This window comes from Cnephaeus nilssonii (genome assembly GCF_951640355.1).
Source record: "Cnephaeus nilssonii genome assembly, chromosome: 14".
NCBI lineage: Eukaryota > Metazoa > Chordata > Mammalia > Chiroptera > Vespertilionidae > Cnephaeus > Cnephaeus nilssonii.
This window is the reverse complement of record NC_137085.1, coordinates 49,809,100-49,828,021: the sequence shown is the minus strand read 5'-3', so window position 1 is coordinate 49,828,021 and position 18,922 is coordinate 49,809,100. Positions and strand designations below refer to the sequence as shown.

General features: G+C 42.2%; 1 protein-coding gene across 1 annotated transcript in view; it reads right to left on the bottom strand.

Moving 5' to 3' along the window:
* Positions 1-16,069, bottom strand: part of UHRF2 (ubiquitin like with PHD and ring finger domains 2) — a 73,452-nt gene extending 57,383 nt beyond the window's left edge. The window contains exons 1-2 of the mRNA XM_079790595.1: positions 15,567-16,069; positions 8,552-8,785 (exon numbers count right to left, since the gene is read on the bottom strand). Coding sequence (XP_079646721.1) covers positions 8,552-8,785; positions 15,567-15,719 — 387 coding nt within the window. The 5' untranslated portion in view covers positions 15,720-16,069. The remainder of the gene's footprint in view (positions 1-8,551; positions 8,786-15,566) is intronic.
* Between the last annotated feature and the right edge of the window lie 2,853 nt (positions 16,070-18,922).

Sequence of the window (18,922 nt, the reverse complement as noted above, 5' to 3'; positions counted from 1 at the left end):
CCACAAAGGGGTTCACCAAGAGGGCCCACCACAGGTAACTGGGGAGGCTGAGCTACTGGGCCCTGCTAGGACACCTAACACACAAAGCAACTCCATCAACTCAGGGAAGCAGCTAAAATGTGGAGACAAAGAGGCAGGCCACAACTGAAAGAAATGGAGGAAAACAAAAGACTGGATATAGAGTTCAAAACCACAGTTATAAGGTTTTTCAAGGGTTTCCTAGAAAAGGCCGATAAATTAAACAAGACCTTCGAGGATATGAAAAGGGATCAACTAGAAATTAAGCATACACTGACTGAAATAAAAAATATTATTCAGAGACCTAAAAGCAGACTAGAGGATCGCAAGAATCAAGTCAAAGATTTGGAATACCAAGAAGCAAAAAACACTCCTCCGGAAAAGCAAAAAGCAAAAAGAATCCAAAAAGTTGAAGATAGTGTAAGAAGCCTCTGGGACAACTTCAAGCGTACCAACATAAGAATTATGGGAGTCCCAGAAGAAGAGAGAGAGCAAGATACTGAAAACCTATTTGAAGAAATAGTGACAGAAAACTTCCCCCACCTGGTGAAAGAAATAGACTTACAAGTCCAGGAAGCGCACACAACCCCAAACTAAAGGAACCCAAAGAGGACCACACCAAGACACATCATAATTAAAATGCCAAGAGCAAAAGACAAAGAGAGAATATTAAAAGCAGCAAGAGAAAAACAGTTAGTTACCTACAAGGGAGCACCCATACAATTGTCAGCTGATTTCTCAACAGAAACTATGCAGGCCAGATGGGAATGGCAAGAAATATTCAAAGTGATGAATAGCAAGAACCTACAACCAAGATTACTCTACCCAGCAAAGCTATCATTCAGAATTGAAGGCCAGATAAAGAGCTTCACATATAAGAAAAAGCTAAAGGACTTCATCACCACCAAACCAGAATTATATGAAATGCTGAAAGGTATTCTTTAAGAAGAGGAGGAAGAAGAAAATGATAAAAATTATGAACAACAAATACGTAACTATCAACAAGTGAATCTAAACACCAAGGGAATAAAAAATCTGATGAACAGTATTAACTGGTGAATATAATAGAATCAGGGGCATAGAAAGGGAGCGGACTGACAATTCTCGGGAAAAGGGGAATGGGGGGTGCAGGAAGAGACTGAACAAAAATCGTACACCGATATGTACACATATAATACCTCAATAAAAAAAAACAAAAAAACCCACAAAAACAAAACAAAACAAACAAACAAACAAACAAAAAACACAAAAATCGTACACCTATAAAGGAGGACAGCGGGGGTGGGGTTGGGTGATAAGGGCAGAGGGTGGGGTAGGAACCTGGTGGAGGGGAGCTATGGGAGGGAAAAAGGAACAATTTGTAATAATCTGAATAAAGATTTATTAAATTTTTAAAAAAAAGTCACTAATGAGCCCCAGCTGGGTGGCTCAGTTAGTTGGAGCAACCTGTACACCAAAATGGTTGCAGATTCAATCCCCAGTTGGGATGCAACCTATTGATGTTTCTCCTCCCTATTTTGCTCTCCCCCTCTTTTCTCCTCTCTCTAAATCAATAAGCATATCCTTGGGTGAGGATTAAAAAAAATTTTTTTAACGAAAGAATGTTTCTAACAAAAAGCCAAGAATTTAAAGTGTTATGATTGTGTTATTAATTTGCTCCATTAATTTCTTCAGAATCCTAAAGATAGCTTACACAGTCAGTCCAACCAGAAAACAGTAAAGTACTAAACTGAAAGTAAAACTCAAAAATGAAGAAACTGTGCACAAGTACAAAGGGAAGAATCTAGTGAACCCATCTATACAGAATAGGTAAGTTCTACCAGTTAGTAACTCACTAGCAAATGCATTATTACCTCAAAAACTAGAGATAAAATTAACAGAGCTATATGATGCAAGACAGATATAGTCAAGACAGATATAGTCAAGTCTAGTGGATGATCCAGAATTAAACTGTGCAGTGTGATAAAAGGAAAAACAAGTTAAGAGTTACAATATGAAAGCTGGTTATTAAAAACAAACAAATAAAAAAACTCTCCTAAAAATTCTGAGGAAATTGGTCTAAAGGTCAAGGCCCTTTCAGGAGCAAAAAACCAAAAGACATCCCTTTAACTTGTATCCAAAAGTATCCAAAAGAATTCTGATAGTTGGGGAAGGAGTAAGGGGGCAGTATATACTAAAAGTTAAATACCCATATGCCAGATATTATGCAAGGCTCCTTTATTTAGGCTTGTCTAATTCTAACAACCTTAATAATTAAGACTTCCTATTTTACAAGATAAGGAAACAAAGTTAACTTGCTCGACTGAAAGCTAATGAAATGTAAAGCTAGGATTTGAAGACATCTTCACCTTGAAGCTTATGTTTTTGCCATGAGATGATAAGATAGGTAAACAAGAACTTCAAAGGTTAACTGATGAAATAAGAAATAAGATACTAAAAATATAAAAAGGTTTCAAACCACCCAGCTAATATAGAAGGTGGAGAGAATACAGACAAAACAAAAAATTAACTATCACTAACAGAAGTACCACATTTGACCAAAGACACGTATGTAGTAACATGGCAGCAATGAAACATCTTGAAAAACATAAGGTTCAATGTATCATAATAATGAAGAGTTTAGGAGAAAAGGAAAAGACCTAAGGGCCAACCAGGCTAGATATAACAAAGATCAGAGATTCGTTAAATGGACACAAGGTCTTTTTCTTCCATAATAGCCAGCCACTGACAAGTGTAAAGAATTTAATTTAATTCCTTCCTTCCTCCCTCCCTCCCCCCCCCCCTCTCTTTTATTAACCCTACCAGACTGCTGTACCAATTTTTCAGTAATTTCTGAATCTGCCGCTATACTGCTGTACCTAATTTTTGGTACTTTGCCTAGTACGTGAAAAAAATGCATCACAAACTAAAAATAACCAACCAATCGTGGTCAAACCTCATGGTTAGCCATTGTAAATGTCTGCCCCCATGTGTTTGAATTGACTTTGTGTGGTTTGATGTGAAAAAATTCTGAAAATTCACAATGAAACGAGCGGCTGATGAACCAAGCACTTCAACAGGAAAACAAAGTAGGTCTAGGCTTATCACAGTCCAACAGGTGATAGATACTTTGGTTGATTCAGACTCTGAGGTGGAATATTGGCGCTAGATGAAAGGTAGACCTATTTTCTACAATGTCTCCAAGTTCCATCTTATTCTAACCACTTGTTTGCATATAACTAACATTTTTCTATATCATGTTGATTTTTTCTCTTTAATGCTCAGGAGCCCAGGTATAGGGGACAGTTAGGTTCAGGGCCTCAGGTCTGGTAGGGTTAATCTTTACCTGAGGATATTTTTTCATTTATTTGTTAGAGAAAATGGAAGGGAGGGGGAGAAACAGAGAGAAACACACATCAATTGGTTGCCTCCTATGCGCAGGGGATCTCAAGGTACGTGCCCTTAAGGGGAATCAAAACCGAGTCAGTCCAAGGGCCGAGGCTCTATCCACTGAGCCAAACTGGCTAGGGAGAATTTCATTTCTTACAGACAAAACAAAAAATAGATAAAACAAAAAATAATCAATGTTAAGGTCTATAATACTTGAGAGAATAAACTGAAGCTATTATTACTCTTTCAGAGCAAATCAAAATGTAAGAAGTTTCATATCACACTACACAATTATTATTCTAGAAGAGAATGGAGCATATAGTGGATATGCTAAAAACAGTCACAACAAAAATACACTTAGCAATATAAACCTTACTATGGAACAGTATGAGGTACAAATGAAATACTTAATTTGCATATGAAAAATAAACTAGCATGCAGATCTAGTGTCTGGATAACGTAGTATTTGGAAATACAATAGAGTTAACAGAAACCTAATGAACCTATTTTTCAACCTAAAAATACTGTCATTGCTTAAACATCACACGTTAAGAGAGAACTTAATAGCTCATAAAGGTAAGGCATTCTTGAGTAACCCTAGATTTATAACTAGAAACAAGAACTACAAATTCTCCTATCCTATATAATAAAGAGGTAATATGCAAATTGACCCTCACACCATCACAAGATGGTGACATGCACAGCAGAAGCTGGGTTTCCATAATGAGCTGAAACGAGTGATCAGTAGGGCCCCGAGGCTGCATGGTGCCAGGACAGGTGACCTGAAGCTGTGCCCCCCGCCTGCCCAGCTGGGCTTGACGGGGGGACCTCAAGGTGTGCTGCCCCGCTGCCCAGCTGGGCTTGACGGGGATCTCAAGGTGCACCCCCCCCATCTGGTGGGGCTTGAAGGTGGACCTTAGGCTGCGCCCCCTGCCCTGGCACTAGGCCGGGGACCTCAGGCCATGCACCCTGCCCTGTTGGGGCTTGACAGGGACCCTGAGGCTGCGCCCCCCACCCGGCGGGGCTTGACAGGGGTGGGGCCGGCCAGTTCTGGATCTTGCCCAATAGGGGTAGGGCCGGCCAGTTCTGGGTTTCACGCGATTTCAAGGCACGTGGAAGGGCGAGGACGTAACTCTGGGTCCCGCGGCGTGCCCCAGACTCTGACAGGAGGAAGATTTTCATATACATTTTATTAATTTACTTTTGTCTCTGACACTTCTATTACAGAGAAAGGGCAAATAGTAATCTTACCTAATAATAGACAAACATGCAAATTGACCATACCTCTGCTACGCCACCAGCCAATCAGGAGTGATATGCAAATTACCTCAACAAAGATGGTAGTTGATTTGCATACACAGGCACCAAGTGATGGGGGTGGGATGCATTCTGCCCCACCCCCAGTCTCTCAGGGCCTCTGGGCAGCATGGGAAGGTGGGGCCGGAGTGGAAAGAGGCGGCTCCCGGAGCAAAAAGAGGTGGCTCCAGGGTCTGAGCAGAAAGGGGGTGTGCTGGAGGGGAAAGTATGAGGCACAAATGAAATACTTAATTTGCATATGAAAAGCCCATTCTAGCACGAATCTTCGTGCATCGGGCTTCTAGTCCTGTATAATAAAAGCCTAATATGCAAATCAACTGAAGGGCGGAACGACTGGTGCAACGACTGGTGACTATGACGCACATTGACCACCAGGGAGCAGACGCTCAACGAAGGAGCTGCCCCCAGCCTGCAGGCCCCAGGCCAGCCAAGGTGGGTGCCAGTGGGGTTCCCCAATCACTCCGCCAGTCGCCCCGCCGAGAGAGGCGACCAGCCACAGCGGTGGGGGACAGGGCCAGCAAGTGGGTGGCGTCAGGCCAGCCAAGGCAGGTGCCAGTGGAGGGCCCCCCAATTGTCCCACTGGTCGCCCCACAGATCGGCCCTGATCGCCAATTTTGTGCATCGGGCCTCTAGTATTAAAATATTTCCTCTAATTAATTACCTCTTAATGTGCACGATTTCGTGCACCAGACCACTAGTTAAGTATAATTACCCACTCATGATATGCATATAAACTGTATGGAAAAAATGCTTTTAAATTCAGAAGTGAAGTTTCTGAACATTACATTTGAATGGGTCAAAATGCCTATAAGAAAAAGGTTAAAACTCTTTTGTAAAACCTGTGTTTTGAAGACAGTTCAGAAGAGAATATTTAAGTTTTCTTGGCAGTATCCTCTGTTTTCATGTTAATCATAACTTGCTTAGTAATCCATTTGAAATTAAGAACTGAAGAAGTCCAAAGCCACCAAATGTACACCACCAAGAAGTCAATATTAATGCAAACTATGAACTGTGGGTGATGGTGTGTCAACGTAGGTACATCAATTCTAGCAAATGTACCACTCAGGTAGGGGATGTTGTTAATGAGGAAGGCTATGCATGTGTTTTGGCAGGGGGTATATGAGAAATCTCTGTATTTCCCACTAAATTTTGCTGTGAACCCAGAATCGTTCTAAAATGTTAAGTCTATTACCCTGGCCAGATAGCTGCGTTGGTTAGAACGTTGTCCCTATGCGCCAAGCTTGTGGGTTTGATAAATGGTCAGGGCACATACAAGAATCAATCCATAAAAACTAAATAAGTGAAACAACAAATTGATGTTTCTCTTCCCTTTCCTTTCTATCTCTAAAATAAATAAAAATTTAAAAATAAAATGTAAAGTCTATAAAAAAAACTAAAAACTAAAAAGTAATTATAGCCAGAAGAGAGCAATGAAAAAGCAGACAAGATGAAAAAGAGAAATATGTGGAGGTTGGGAATAGTGTCTCAAGTGTACCGATGGACTTTCTCTCTCCCCCTCTCCCTTCCTCTCAGAAATCAATAAAAAAATATTTTTAAAAAACCCAAACACTTTCTAATAATAAACTATTCCGTTTCATGACAAAGTATACATGATCAAGGTACTATGTTCTTTTAATATATAGTCACAGTTTTATTTGCTAAATATAACTTAGGCTTTATATGAATATGTTAGTAATATTGGTATGTTTTTTGTCATGTTTTGCCCTGGCTGGTATGGTTCTGTGGTTAGAGCTTCAGCCCTAGGACCAAAGGGTCATTGGTTCGATATCTCAGTTGTAGGGTTGCAGGTTTGAACCCGAGGCCCTGATCAGGGCTCCTGTGTGAGGCAATCCATCGATGTGACTCTCTCACGTTCATGTTTCTCTTTCTCTCTCTGCCTTCCTCCTCTTCCTTACCCTTCACTCTCTCTTAAAAACAAAAACAAAAAAACAATGGAAAAAATACCCTCAGGTGAGGATTTAAAAAAAGGAAGTTATTATTACTATTTATATAAGCAAAAGCCTCCCATTTCTATTTTTTTTTAAAGAATTTCTTGTCCAGTTTTTTATTTATATATACGTTTTATTGATTTTTTACAGAGAGGAAGGGAGAGGAATAGAAAGTTAGAAACATCGATGGGAGAGAAACATCAATCAGCTGCCTCCTGCACACCTCCTACTGGGGATGTGCCCACAACCAAGGTACATGCCCTTGACTGGAATCGAACTTGGGACCTTTCAGTCCTCAGGCTGATGCTCTATCCACTGAGCCAAACCGGTTCATGTTCATGGAAGAAGGAATAAATATTGAAAATATGTCAATTCCAAGCTGATCTATATATAATCCCCATCAAAATCCCTCCAGATTTTTCTGTAGTTTTGACAAGCTAATTCTAAAATTTTTACATGCAAGTGTTAAAAGCCAAAAACCAAGACATCTTTGAAAAGAAATTAAATTTGGAGATATCAAAACAGCATTATGGTACTTAGAACAGCGTGGGCCCAGGGATAGGCAAACAGACCAATGGAATACAGTAGAGAGCAGTTTGGCAATATCCTGTGAGTGAACAACCAGCACTTCTATTTCTAGATAAAAATTCCTAGAGAAATTCTTGAGCACTCACACCAAGATACAAAGAGAAGGTTCACAGCAGAACTGTTTAAAACAACTGAAAGTGGAAACAATTCAAATAGCTAATAAGCATAGATAGATACATATATTGTGATAAATTAATAAAATGAAATAATATAAAAGTGAAAAATAAAGCTTTAGCCCTAGCTGATCTGGCTCAGTGGATAAGAGTGTCAGCCTGCAGACTGAAGGGTCCCAGTTTCATTTTTGGTCAAGGGCACATGCCCGGGGTTGTGGGTTCGATCCCCAGTGCGGGGGACGTGCAGGAGGCACTGGATCAATGATTCTCTCTCTCTCATCATTGATATCTCTATCTCTCTCTCTTCCTCTCTGAAATCAATAAAAATATTTACGTGAATAAAGCTTTATGCAGAATCTCTCAAAGTTGAGAAAAAGTAGAATTCCATTATATAAAATCCAAATACAGGCAAAAGAAAACATTTTGTTTAGAGATATATACATTAACAGCACTATAGAAAAACAAGAAAATGATCATAAAAGTCAGAATAAGTAGTTTAACTTGTTTTGAGAGGGAAATCTGTTATTGGTAGGGGCATACAAGAGGCTTTAAAAAGGAACTGGCATCATTTTACTTCTTAAATTTGGTGGAATTACACAGGTATTTGCTTTATTATGCTTTAAATTCTATCTATATATTTTACATTTTTAGAAGACTTTAAAAAGTATTAACAGCCCAAGCTTTACTTTCAAATGGCAATCAATGTACTTATTCACAACATCCTGAAGAGAACAGACTAACAAGAATTTTTAAAACATTTTTTATTTTATTTTACTAAAAAATTTTTTTTAAAACCCAACACTTTTAATTGATTTCAGAGAGGAAGAGAGAGGGAGAAAGAGATAGAAACATCAATGATGAGAGAGAATCATTGATCGGCTGCCTCCTGCATGCCCCACACTGGAGATCGAGCCAACAACCTGGGCATGTACCTTGACTGGAAATCGAACCATGACCTCCTGATTCATAGGTCAACACTCAACCACTGAGCCATGCTGGTCAGGCTAAAAAGTTTTTAAAATTAACTTATAGAGAAACATCAATGTGAGAGTAAAACTTCAATCTGCTGCCTCCAGCACCCCCCGCACGGGAATTGAGCCTGGAATCTAGACATGTGCCCTGACCTGGAATCAAACGGGCAACCTCTAAGTCACACTGGCCAGGGCACAACTAACAAGAATTCTGAATACAACATACCTTATAGAGTCCAATGTCAGGATCAATAAGCAAATCACGAGCTGATGTAGGTGGCTGACTGGAAGATCTCACCCTTGGTGCTTTCTTCACTTTAGGTGGATTATCAGAACAGGGTTTGGCATGCATATCACTCTGTTTAGATGTGCTAGGAAGATCAGAGTCTGGGCGAGCTAGTAGCTGAATTATATCATTCAGTCCAACATCATAGTCAAATAAAGTATATCCATCTTCCAACTAGAAACAAAAGATAGAAAAAGATTAAAATGCTTCTCTCAAAACTTGATTTTTCTATATCTTTAGGTACCCAAAGGTCCTAGTCAAATTATTAAAATAAAATACAGAGCATTGCAATTTCGAGATCCTGAAACTATTCCTATTACTTTATGGCCTCTGATGTCAGTATCTTCTCAGGACTTCAACAAAATAAGAACCATTCCATATTAGCTATAGGGTACACTGATAGCCACTGAAATAAAAAACAACACATCATTGCTATTATGACCCCATCACCTAAGAAGAAAAAAAAAATCTAGATTTCTCACCAAATTTTATTTCAATGAACAGTGCCTGAATGCACTGCAAGAGAAAGGTTTTATGAAAGTGACTTTTTTTATGATCTTGTGTTCATAAAGACATTAAAGTAACCATTTCATCTTTCCGAAGATTGTCATTAAATTTTTTTAAATCAAGCAGAAAAAAAACAATTCAAGCAGGAATAATTACATGCTCATGCTATTCCACTTGCCTAAAGTTCTCTAATTCCATCCATTTCTTTCTTTCTTTGAGAGAGAAAAACTGACTGGTTATGTACCACATGCACACGAATGGACCACCACTACTTGGGTGTGTACCTGACAGGGAACGGGAACTTTTAGCAAAGGGGATGACACTCCAACCAACTCAGTCACACTGGCCAGGGCCCATCCATTCCTCAAGCTTGTAAGTTACATCATGAACTGAATTAATTATCCTGCAACTTACCCATATGTTGGCAAGGTCTCTATAATACACTGAATTGTGTCAATCCAAATATTTGATATCCTAATACCATCTATCTCAGAATGTGACACTTGGCAACATGGTCTTTACAGAAGTAATCAAGTTAAAAAAAAACTAGGTCATATAGGTGGGTCCTAATCCATTGTGGTTGGTATTCTTATAAAAAGTTGAAATTTGGCCCTGGCTGGTGTGGCTCAGTTGGTTGGAGCGTCGTCCCATACATCAAAAGGTGGTGGGTTCCATTCCTAGGTAAGGACGTATACCCATATTTTAATTTGATCTCTGCTCAGGGCATGTTCAGGAGGCAACCGATCGATGTTTCTCTCTCACATTGATGTGTGTCTGTCTTCCTCTCTCAAATCAATAAAAACATATCCTCTTGGTGAGGATTTAAAAAAGTAAACACAAAGTTGAAACTTGGGATAGAAAGACACACAGAGGAAGGTGCAAAGGCACACAGGGAGGAAACAACCATGTGACTCGAGTGATGCATTTACTACAAGCCAAAGAACATCAAAGATTGCTAGCAAACACTAATAGCTAGAGGAAGCAAGGAAGATTCTTCCCTAGAGCTCTCCGAGAGTGAAGGGTCCTATTGATAGGACACCTTGATTTCAAAGGGATAGTCTCCAGAACGCTGACACAAACATTTCTGTGGTTTTAGACCACCTAGGTTTTGGTTCTTTGTTACGGAAGCCCTAGGAAACTAAGTCTCCATTTGTTTCTTTTTAAAATTCGCAGGCCATTTCACTATGATACAATAAAACTAAACCCCTTCAAGATTAGAACTATCATTTCCCTAGGCACATCAACAATTTAATTGTTGTTCATTTCCCCCTCTTTTATGTAATTACCTATCACCATCTACAACTCCATCACTGTAAGACCATGTTTAAGAAGTCAACCAAAGAACAAAAGTTTGCCCTTGAATGATAAACTTAGTAATGTACTAGGTTAATTTTAATTCAAGTGGTCCAGAAACACACAATCCTGCACATTACAGGTGTTCACAATTCTTAAGTAGAACAAGGGACCGAGAAATTCATAAAATTCCCAGTGGGGAAATTAAATTAAGACACTATCTCACGGGTTATTTAATATGCCTATTCCAAATAAGTGTAAGGAGTCTTCCAAAAGTCAGTAAGCAGATATGCCCTTATAGGGATGGCAAAGTTAATAATGCTTACCTTATTAAAAGACAAACAAGATCTCCCTCTAATCCTGAGGTTAAAAACCATACATTCACACCTTCATTGACACTTCTCCAAGATCCTCCCTCCCCCCAAAGAAAACAGAACGAAATTCTGGAACAGCTGAAAAAAACACAATTTGATTGAACATACAACTGTTGCATATTATGGCAATTATAAAAAAAATGGAAGTGTTTAAAATAGAAAACAAAAACACCTCTCCAATAGCACAGAATGTGCAAGTTAACTGGTAGGGCATTCCCCAAAATGATGAGCTGTTAAGGTGATATAATTGGAAATCCAACGTGTTTCCATAAACATTTTTCCATTGAAATTTGAGGCACAAGAGTCAGAGGGACCTTGAGGGTATTGGTTTTTTATTATTTTATTGATTTTTTTTAACAGAGAGGAAGGAAGAGGGATAGAGTTAGAAACATCAATGAGAGAGAAACATCGATCAGCTGCCTCCTGCACACCCCCTACTGGGAATGTGCCTGCAACCAAGGTACATGCCCTTGACCAGAATCGAACCTGGGACCCTTCAGTCCGAAGGCCAACGCTCTATTCACTGAGCCAAACCGGTTAGGGTGAGGGTATTTTTATATACTCAACCCCTTTCACTAGTTTCTACCAAGTCAGTAAATACAAGCTGCTTCAAAGGATACTTGGTTTGAAAGGAAAAGCAATGCCTGAGTGAATGTCAGAGTGAAGCACTAAGCATATTCAAGGTATGAGGTCCTATAACATAAGCTTACATTAACATGTAACCCATCTTTCCAATTAGTATTCATGCTTACTGTAAGAGCCACTTTGACCCATATTATCCACTCCCTCTCCTAATTCATGGCTATCTTTCTAGTTTTCCTAAAACAGTTATCTATTTCACATCAAGTTCCACATAGCTAAGCCACTGTGAAGAGTTGTAAAGAATGTTGGAATTTGTTACTGGAAAAGTACTTAAGTTCTCCTAAATGTAATAGTTACCTGTCACTTAAACTATACTCTGAGTGGGAAGGGGGTTGGGTCACTTAGAAATTACAAACACCTATGAATTTCAGGCATGTAACTGTTAAGTCCATCAATGTCTCATAGCAGAAAATGTTTGAGAACTGCCTTCCTAGAAGATGGAGGCCCAACATTTATAATGCTAGAGAGGCAGGAATGGCCCTAGAATTTTGTTTTGCCAGACTGCACTCTTGAATTTTTACTGGATTAACAAAGGATTGTTAACAGTGATACAAGGGAAAACTAGGAAGCAAACACCAAGTGGCAGTGACTGAGAAGGCAGTGGGGAAGTCATTCCCAAGAAGCTAATGATAAACAGGCAGGAGGGCATTAATTACAACTTTCATGTACCTTTCACTTATCCTACATAATAAAGAGCTAATATGTTAATTAGACTGAACTGCCGAACGGCCTACTGGATGTCCTTCCGGATGACCTTCCAGACGAAGTTGAGGCTGCGAGGACTAGCCAGGGCTGCAAGGGCTGGCTGAGGCAGCTGGGGCCACGAGGGCCAAGCCCCTCACACAAATTTCGTGCATCAGGCCTCTAGTAATTTATACAATAGACAACACACAAACACAACCTTTAAATAGGCAAACGTTTTTACTTTGTAGTCTGTGTAAAAAGGAAGAGTCCACAGGCAAAAGGCAACTACTACTCAGTTTTTCTTCAGTTTTGGTTCATACCTCATATCTACCATCTACTCTAAGGTTATCTCTAAGTGGTACAGGGGAAAGAATGAAAGGAGAGAGGATTTTTTTCAAAGTAGGAAAAGCTCTGGATTCTTACAAGATTTAGAGATGCACAAATGCAACTTGTTTTTTTTAAATATATTTTTATTGATTTCAGAGAGGGAGAGATAGAAACATCAATGAGGAGAGTATCATTGATCAGCTGCCTCCTACACACCCCCTACTGGGGATCAAGCCTGCAACCCAAGCATGTGCCCTTGACTGGAATCGGACCTGGGACCTTGCAGTCCACAGTGCAACACTCTATCCACTGGGCACAACTTCTTTAAAACAACAGCAGCAACAACAAAACCCCACCAATCCCTAGGGTGCTTCAAACTCAACCCCCACCCCTCAAAAGAGAATACCCAAATGAGTTTACCCTACTTTAACCAGAACTTAACCCTGAATTGCTAATTCTCCATTTTGACCCTCAAAAGTGGAGTCAATTACCTAGCTTCTCAATTTTAATTTGCATACAGATCACCTAGGGCAGTGGTTGGCAAACTCATTAGTCAACAGGGCCAAATATCAACAGTACAACGATTGAAATTTCTTTTGAGAGCCAAATTTTTTAAACTTAAACTTCTTCTAACGCCACTTCTTCAAAACAGACTCGCCCAGGCGGTGGTATTTTGTGGTAGAGCCACACTCAAGGGGCCAAAGAGCCGCATGTGGCTCGTGAGCAGCAGTTTGCCGACCACGGACCTAAGGTCCTTGTTAAGACAGATTGGACTTCAGTAGGTAGGTCTGGTGTGAGGCTCCCAGGGTGAAGTTAATGCTGCTGGCCCTGCTGACCCAGGGACCATACTTTGAATAGTAAGAAACTAATAGGTCTGGTGTTCATCAGACTCCCCTGTGGGATCTTGTTAAATTCAACTACTTGCAATTCTGGTGTGAGCTGAACATCTATAATAAAATATCCACAATTGATTCTGATACACACCGAAGAGTAAAAGCAGCAGGTATAACAGACAAAGGGGAAAGGGTACCATTTACATCACAGACAGGGTAAATTTGTTTTTAACGTTTTTCACTATGTGGCAGTAAAGCCTCTTGAAAAAGGAGTGCCTCTTTCTAGTAAGTATGAAGGCATTTTACACGGTAAGGGCAGTCCTGTGACACCAATCCAGTAGTTGCCCGCTGCAGACATACTACCCTATCTATGCACTGTGAACTCCAAAGATGGAAGATGGAGATAATAATCACTGCCATGACAACTTTTAAGCTCATAAGGAAGCAAACACAGCTGGAGCAGTGTCTTCCTTCCCTGTCTCCTACTCAGTGAGCATCAAAGGTCCATTCCTTATCCCTATTGGTTTATCACTGAGCTGAAAAAAAAAATCAAAATTACTTTATCAATTATCCTGGGGAAAGAAGCACAAAAAGTTATTATCCCAAACACTTCCCCTGAACCTGGAACCAGCTTCCTGGTGTACTGGAAATCTATTGTGTTAAACTGAATTTAACCCAACCCCTGCCTTTTCCTCAAGGCAACCAGGTACATACTTTCTTTTAGCATGTTTGACATGGGGGTTTTGCCCAGGAGTACATTCTCATGCTTCATTTCCATCACTGGTGCTGAAGTCACCAAAGCAACCCAGGCATTCATGTGCTATTGTCCCTCGTACAATTCACAAGACTTGTTTACATGCTTTTCACCTTTGACCAAAATATTAAAAGGTACCAGCCACTGGCAGCACAGCAATATAAATCTACATAGTGTTTTATACAGTTATTTCAAAAGCGAAGTTTAGAACTAAATTGAACACCCGTTTTTATTACAAGTCAAACACTAAAGGATCGATATAAACTGGCTGCAAGAACAGAGCAAAGAAGCTATAACATTTATTTAAAAACAAATTAAAATAATCTCATGGCTCACTCTTCTCTCAGAGTGTAATCTTGTTACTCTGAAATTTCTGGGCAGATTTAGAAGGGTAAGCATATCAAGGGTAGAAAAAGATTCCTTTCAAATCCTTTGTGGTTGCAGGAAAACGGCTACCACCAAATCCAAGAGAGCTACATTTATTTCAAACCACAGGATCAGAGCCAAACTGTGGTCTATCAACGGGTGAATGCCAACTTTTTCAGTGGGTTAACATAAAAAAATAAAAAGACAAGAAAAATAGGATGTGTCTGGGTCTCTGGTATAGACCAAGAGAGACTTGTGGAATAGGAAAAGTCTTCAATGGGCCAGTGCATGGCCATACCATACAAACTACCAGAGACAACCATAGATACATTCACCGCCAAGAACACTTTCAGCCTTTAAATCTGTACCGCTGGCTGTGCTCCAGCTGCCCTGTTAAAAACAGGTGAGGAGACTATTTAGAAGGTGACAAGAAGAGCAAAACAGTCTCTCATATTCCCTTCCTTTCTGGGAATAACCTTTTGGGCCTATACTGGGCAGTGGAATCCCGGTCCTGGGTTCCATCAATAGCTCCTTCAGCCCAGGTCTCTAATCTTCCCCCAAGAGAGATAGAAGGAGGTGAGGGACGGGGATCCAAAGTTCTGTAAACCTTGCAGATCTTCAGTGTTTACAAATCCCTTCCACACCGAGGAGGCAGAGCTAGGGCTCTTGTGCCCAGTCTGTAAGTTTCCCCCCTCTTATTTGGGAACCGGAGCGCGGAAAAGCCGTTAGCCGGCTCAGCGCCACCGGGAGCCCGAGCCGCCGGCCCTCCCCACCTGCACTGTGGCATGGCCGCCACGGCCCGCTGCTCTCCCCGCCCTCCAGGGGCCCCTGACCTCGTTGAGCGCGGGAAGCGCAGGAACCCACGCGCTCTGGGCGGCTGTGCCTGCGGCCGCTGCCCCACTGGAAAGGGCAGCGAGGTCTCAGGGCTCTAGGCGCCCTTGCTTCCGACCCCGCCGGGCGCACCTGCACTCGGGGCTGGCGGGCACCCGGCTACGTACCCTCAGCGGGCCCAAGCCCGCACTTGGAGGCTCTCGGGGTGCCCACTCCAAGTGGAGCCAGGTGTGCTCTGCGCGCGTGGCGCACCAAGCCCTTCGACCCGCCCAGTCCACGCATCCTGGAGGCGCCCCGCTGCCCTCGCCTCGGGCTTCTCGAGGGCTGCGGTGGGCGCGCCTCACCTGCTTGCCCCGGAAAAAGAGGCGCTGGCATTCGGGCCGCACGTCGAACAGTGCCCAAACCCGCTCGCGCAGCTCCTCAATTGTGGCTTTGCGAGACACGTCCTCGATGGTGCGCGTCTGGGAGCCGTCGATGGTGCGGACCTGGATCCACATCTTGGCGCCGGAAAAGGGGACTGGCTCCGCTTTGTCTCCCCCTGCGCTTAGGGCGCCGCGCCCCGCCTTGCTTGCGCCGCTTCCCGGTGGCTCCGGCTCTCCGCGGGCGAGCGCGCGCACGAGCGAGGAACACCGACCAGACGCCGGGCCCGATAGGCGGCCGCGATCCTAGATCGCGCACCCACCGAGCGGAGCTAAGAACGAAAGGAAACCGGAACTAGACTGAGGCGCCGCTGCTAGAGCCGCGCCGCACAAATAGGAAGAAACCTCGTCTGCGCCGCGCGGAGTGTTTACTTATAGAGCTTTAGCTCCCACATGGAGGTCACGGCGCCAACCCGGATCTCGCGAGATCCACAGCGGGCTCCGCCTTAAAGAGGAAGCGCCCGGGGAAGTGGCGAGGGAACTACAGGGGCGGGGGGCGGGAAGGCGGGGCGGAGGGGCGGGGTTGCCCAGAGCCGTTACTTGCTCCTTGGCTTGCACCTAGGTTCTGGGCACGCCCTCTAGTCTTCGGATTTTGAGCGGTTACGAGGGCCTCCTCCACGATGGTTGCAGTTTAGGTCCTTGTTTCGGGACACTGGGGGCGAGCGACTCCTCAGTGGTAGCGGGTAGGGTCCTGTGGTTTAAAAAACACACCAAAAATAAGAAACTGGCGTGCACTGGTATCATCAGCGGGCGGCCGCGGCCTACGTTTCTGAGGAAGCACAGAAGGAAATGAGCCCGTTCCACTGCGCTCACTGGGGCGCCGCCCGCCACGCGGCCTGGCGGGGTTGGCTGCTCTGGGGACCCTTCTGCTTCGCCAACTCGTTTGCCGCCAGGCCCGAGAGCTACCTCAGCCCGGAAACCACTTCCGGCGGTTTCCCGCCGCTGAGCCGAGGCGGCGGCCCCAGGCCCACAGGCCCACAGGCCTCGGCCCTGCTGGGGTCGCCCTGCCTGGCCCGCGGGCCTCACCCCGGACCTCTGGCCGCAGGAGTGCGGGTGTCGCCCCCCGGAGGGCCACTCCTCAGAACCGGGCGTTTCTGCTTGTGCACCCTCCGTTTGGTGCGCTTTTGGCCTACGGGCGGCGTGGAAAACAAAGGCTGCGAAACTGCACACCTCGGAAGAAAGAACTCCTAACATCTTCCTAGGAGTAAATTCTCTTCAGAAATAGGCCCATCGCCGCGTTACCTAACCAGTGGGCTTTTTTTTAAAAGTGAAAATAATAATCTTCAGAAGGAAGAGAGCATATGAAAGGAGAAAAAAATATATTTATAACTGGGACTTTGTTGAGACTGGTGCTAATTATTACCATAAAGGTAGAGCAACATTTTTCTAATAACCTAATAACTACAAGTACAGAGAAGACCAGTAGTGTTAAAAAAAAAAAAAAAAAAAAAAAAGCCCGACACAGGAGGGGCAGGAAAAAGAATATATATATATTCCTTTTAATAGTATATATAGCCTCTGTCCTTGCCGAAAAGTTTACCTTCATCTATATCCTCTAAATATAATTCATCTGGTCTGCTCCTGATTAAAGTAAATATTGAGTATTCATTACCTGTGTAAATACGATGATGGAGATATGTAAAGCACACTTATCTCCTGCCCCAATAGGAGATAGTTATTTGCTATTAAAAGATATGCTATCCCCTTGTGGAGGCATATTAAGAATTTAATTCCCTGTTCACAATGAATTTACAATTCTAAGATTTAGAATAATGAAGATATTAAAGAATAATTTAGTACCAAACAGTGTGCTTTGATGTGAACGTGGATGTGAACAGTAAAATAAAAAATTATTTATATGGATGCAGAGCAAATACTAAAGTGTATGCCACCAGTTATGATCCAATATTTGTTCAGGTTAAAACAGCAATTAGAAGTGAGAGAAAGGGGACAAGAATGATCTGGGAGCTTTAAGGATAAGGGTACAACTGGAACTGAGAAGGGAAGCATTTACACGTTCAGTTCCTGGATTGAGATGGACCTGAATTGTAGTTCCGGTTTTGCTGTTTAAAAGTATGATTTTGGACAAATTATTTGCTTCAATGTTCTCAATGTAAAATGGTGCTTATAACATACAATGAATGTCAAGTGTTCAGCATAGTGCCTGTCCCTTGGTAGAACACAAATCATTTTCATGCTGTTATTATGGAAAGTATTTAGAATCTAAAGCATACTCGAAAAGGGAAGAGTGCTTCAGCAACGACAGAAGGTATGCATTTTTACAGGTTGGAAGAGGTTTCATATCCAAGAAAGGTTGACTAAATAGAAAAGGGCAGAGTGTGAAAATTAGCATTCAAAGCAGTCTATTTTGTGAGCCCCAGGGAGAAACTAAGGTTTTTAAGGAGTCCACTGATGTGATTAAATTTGCATTTGGAAAGACAGCAGAGGAATGTGGAAGGATGCCTTAGGGAAAAACTAAGGGATGAGAAGCTGGGGGATTGTTGTCAGCTTAGAGAAGAAGCAATTGTGTCAGTTTTGGTGAAATCTGTGGCAGTGGGTTAAAGGAAGGATAGATTTCAGAGAATTCTAGAAAATCAAGCCTATCATATTTGTAGCATGTGTGGATATGAGGGATGAGGAAAACAGAATGCTGAGAATAATTCCCAAGTTTCTAATTTGGGAGACTTAATGGCTAAGGTAAATGGTGATACTCTTAACTGAACTAGAAGAAGAAGCAAGTTGGGAAAATGCAGTGATTTCTATTTGAGCTGTGTTGCATTTGAAATGGAGATATCTTGCAGGTGGAAATATAAATCCAAAGTTTTGAAAGGAAGTAGAAAAGTTCTGAAAGAAGAACTGCTCAAGATCTCCTGTACTCACTTCCATGTGGTGATTTCTCCTTCCCAACCTGGTGGGACTTATTCATGAGGAAGCCTTTGGGGGGGGGGGGGAGGGGGGGAGCTACTGTCAAAATTAGGAATCTACTGGGACTGTATAGGATCTCTGTTATTCTAATCAAGATAGATCTCAAAGGATTGGCAGGCCAGAGCTTAGAGGTATGAGACTCGGAAAAGACATTATTTGTCAGGTGCAGACCAAATTAATTACATCTGTGGAACCAAGCTCGTATGTATAGTAAGTTACTTAAGATACAAATAAATAATTGCAAATAGTGATTCTGTATGTAACAAAATACAGCTTTCTGTTTCTCCACACAGTACATATTGTAATGAAGGCTTTCTCTCCTTCCCTATGATAGTGTTGTGTCTGCTTAGTTCAAA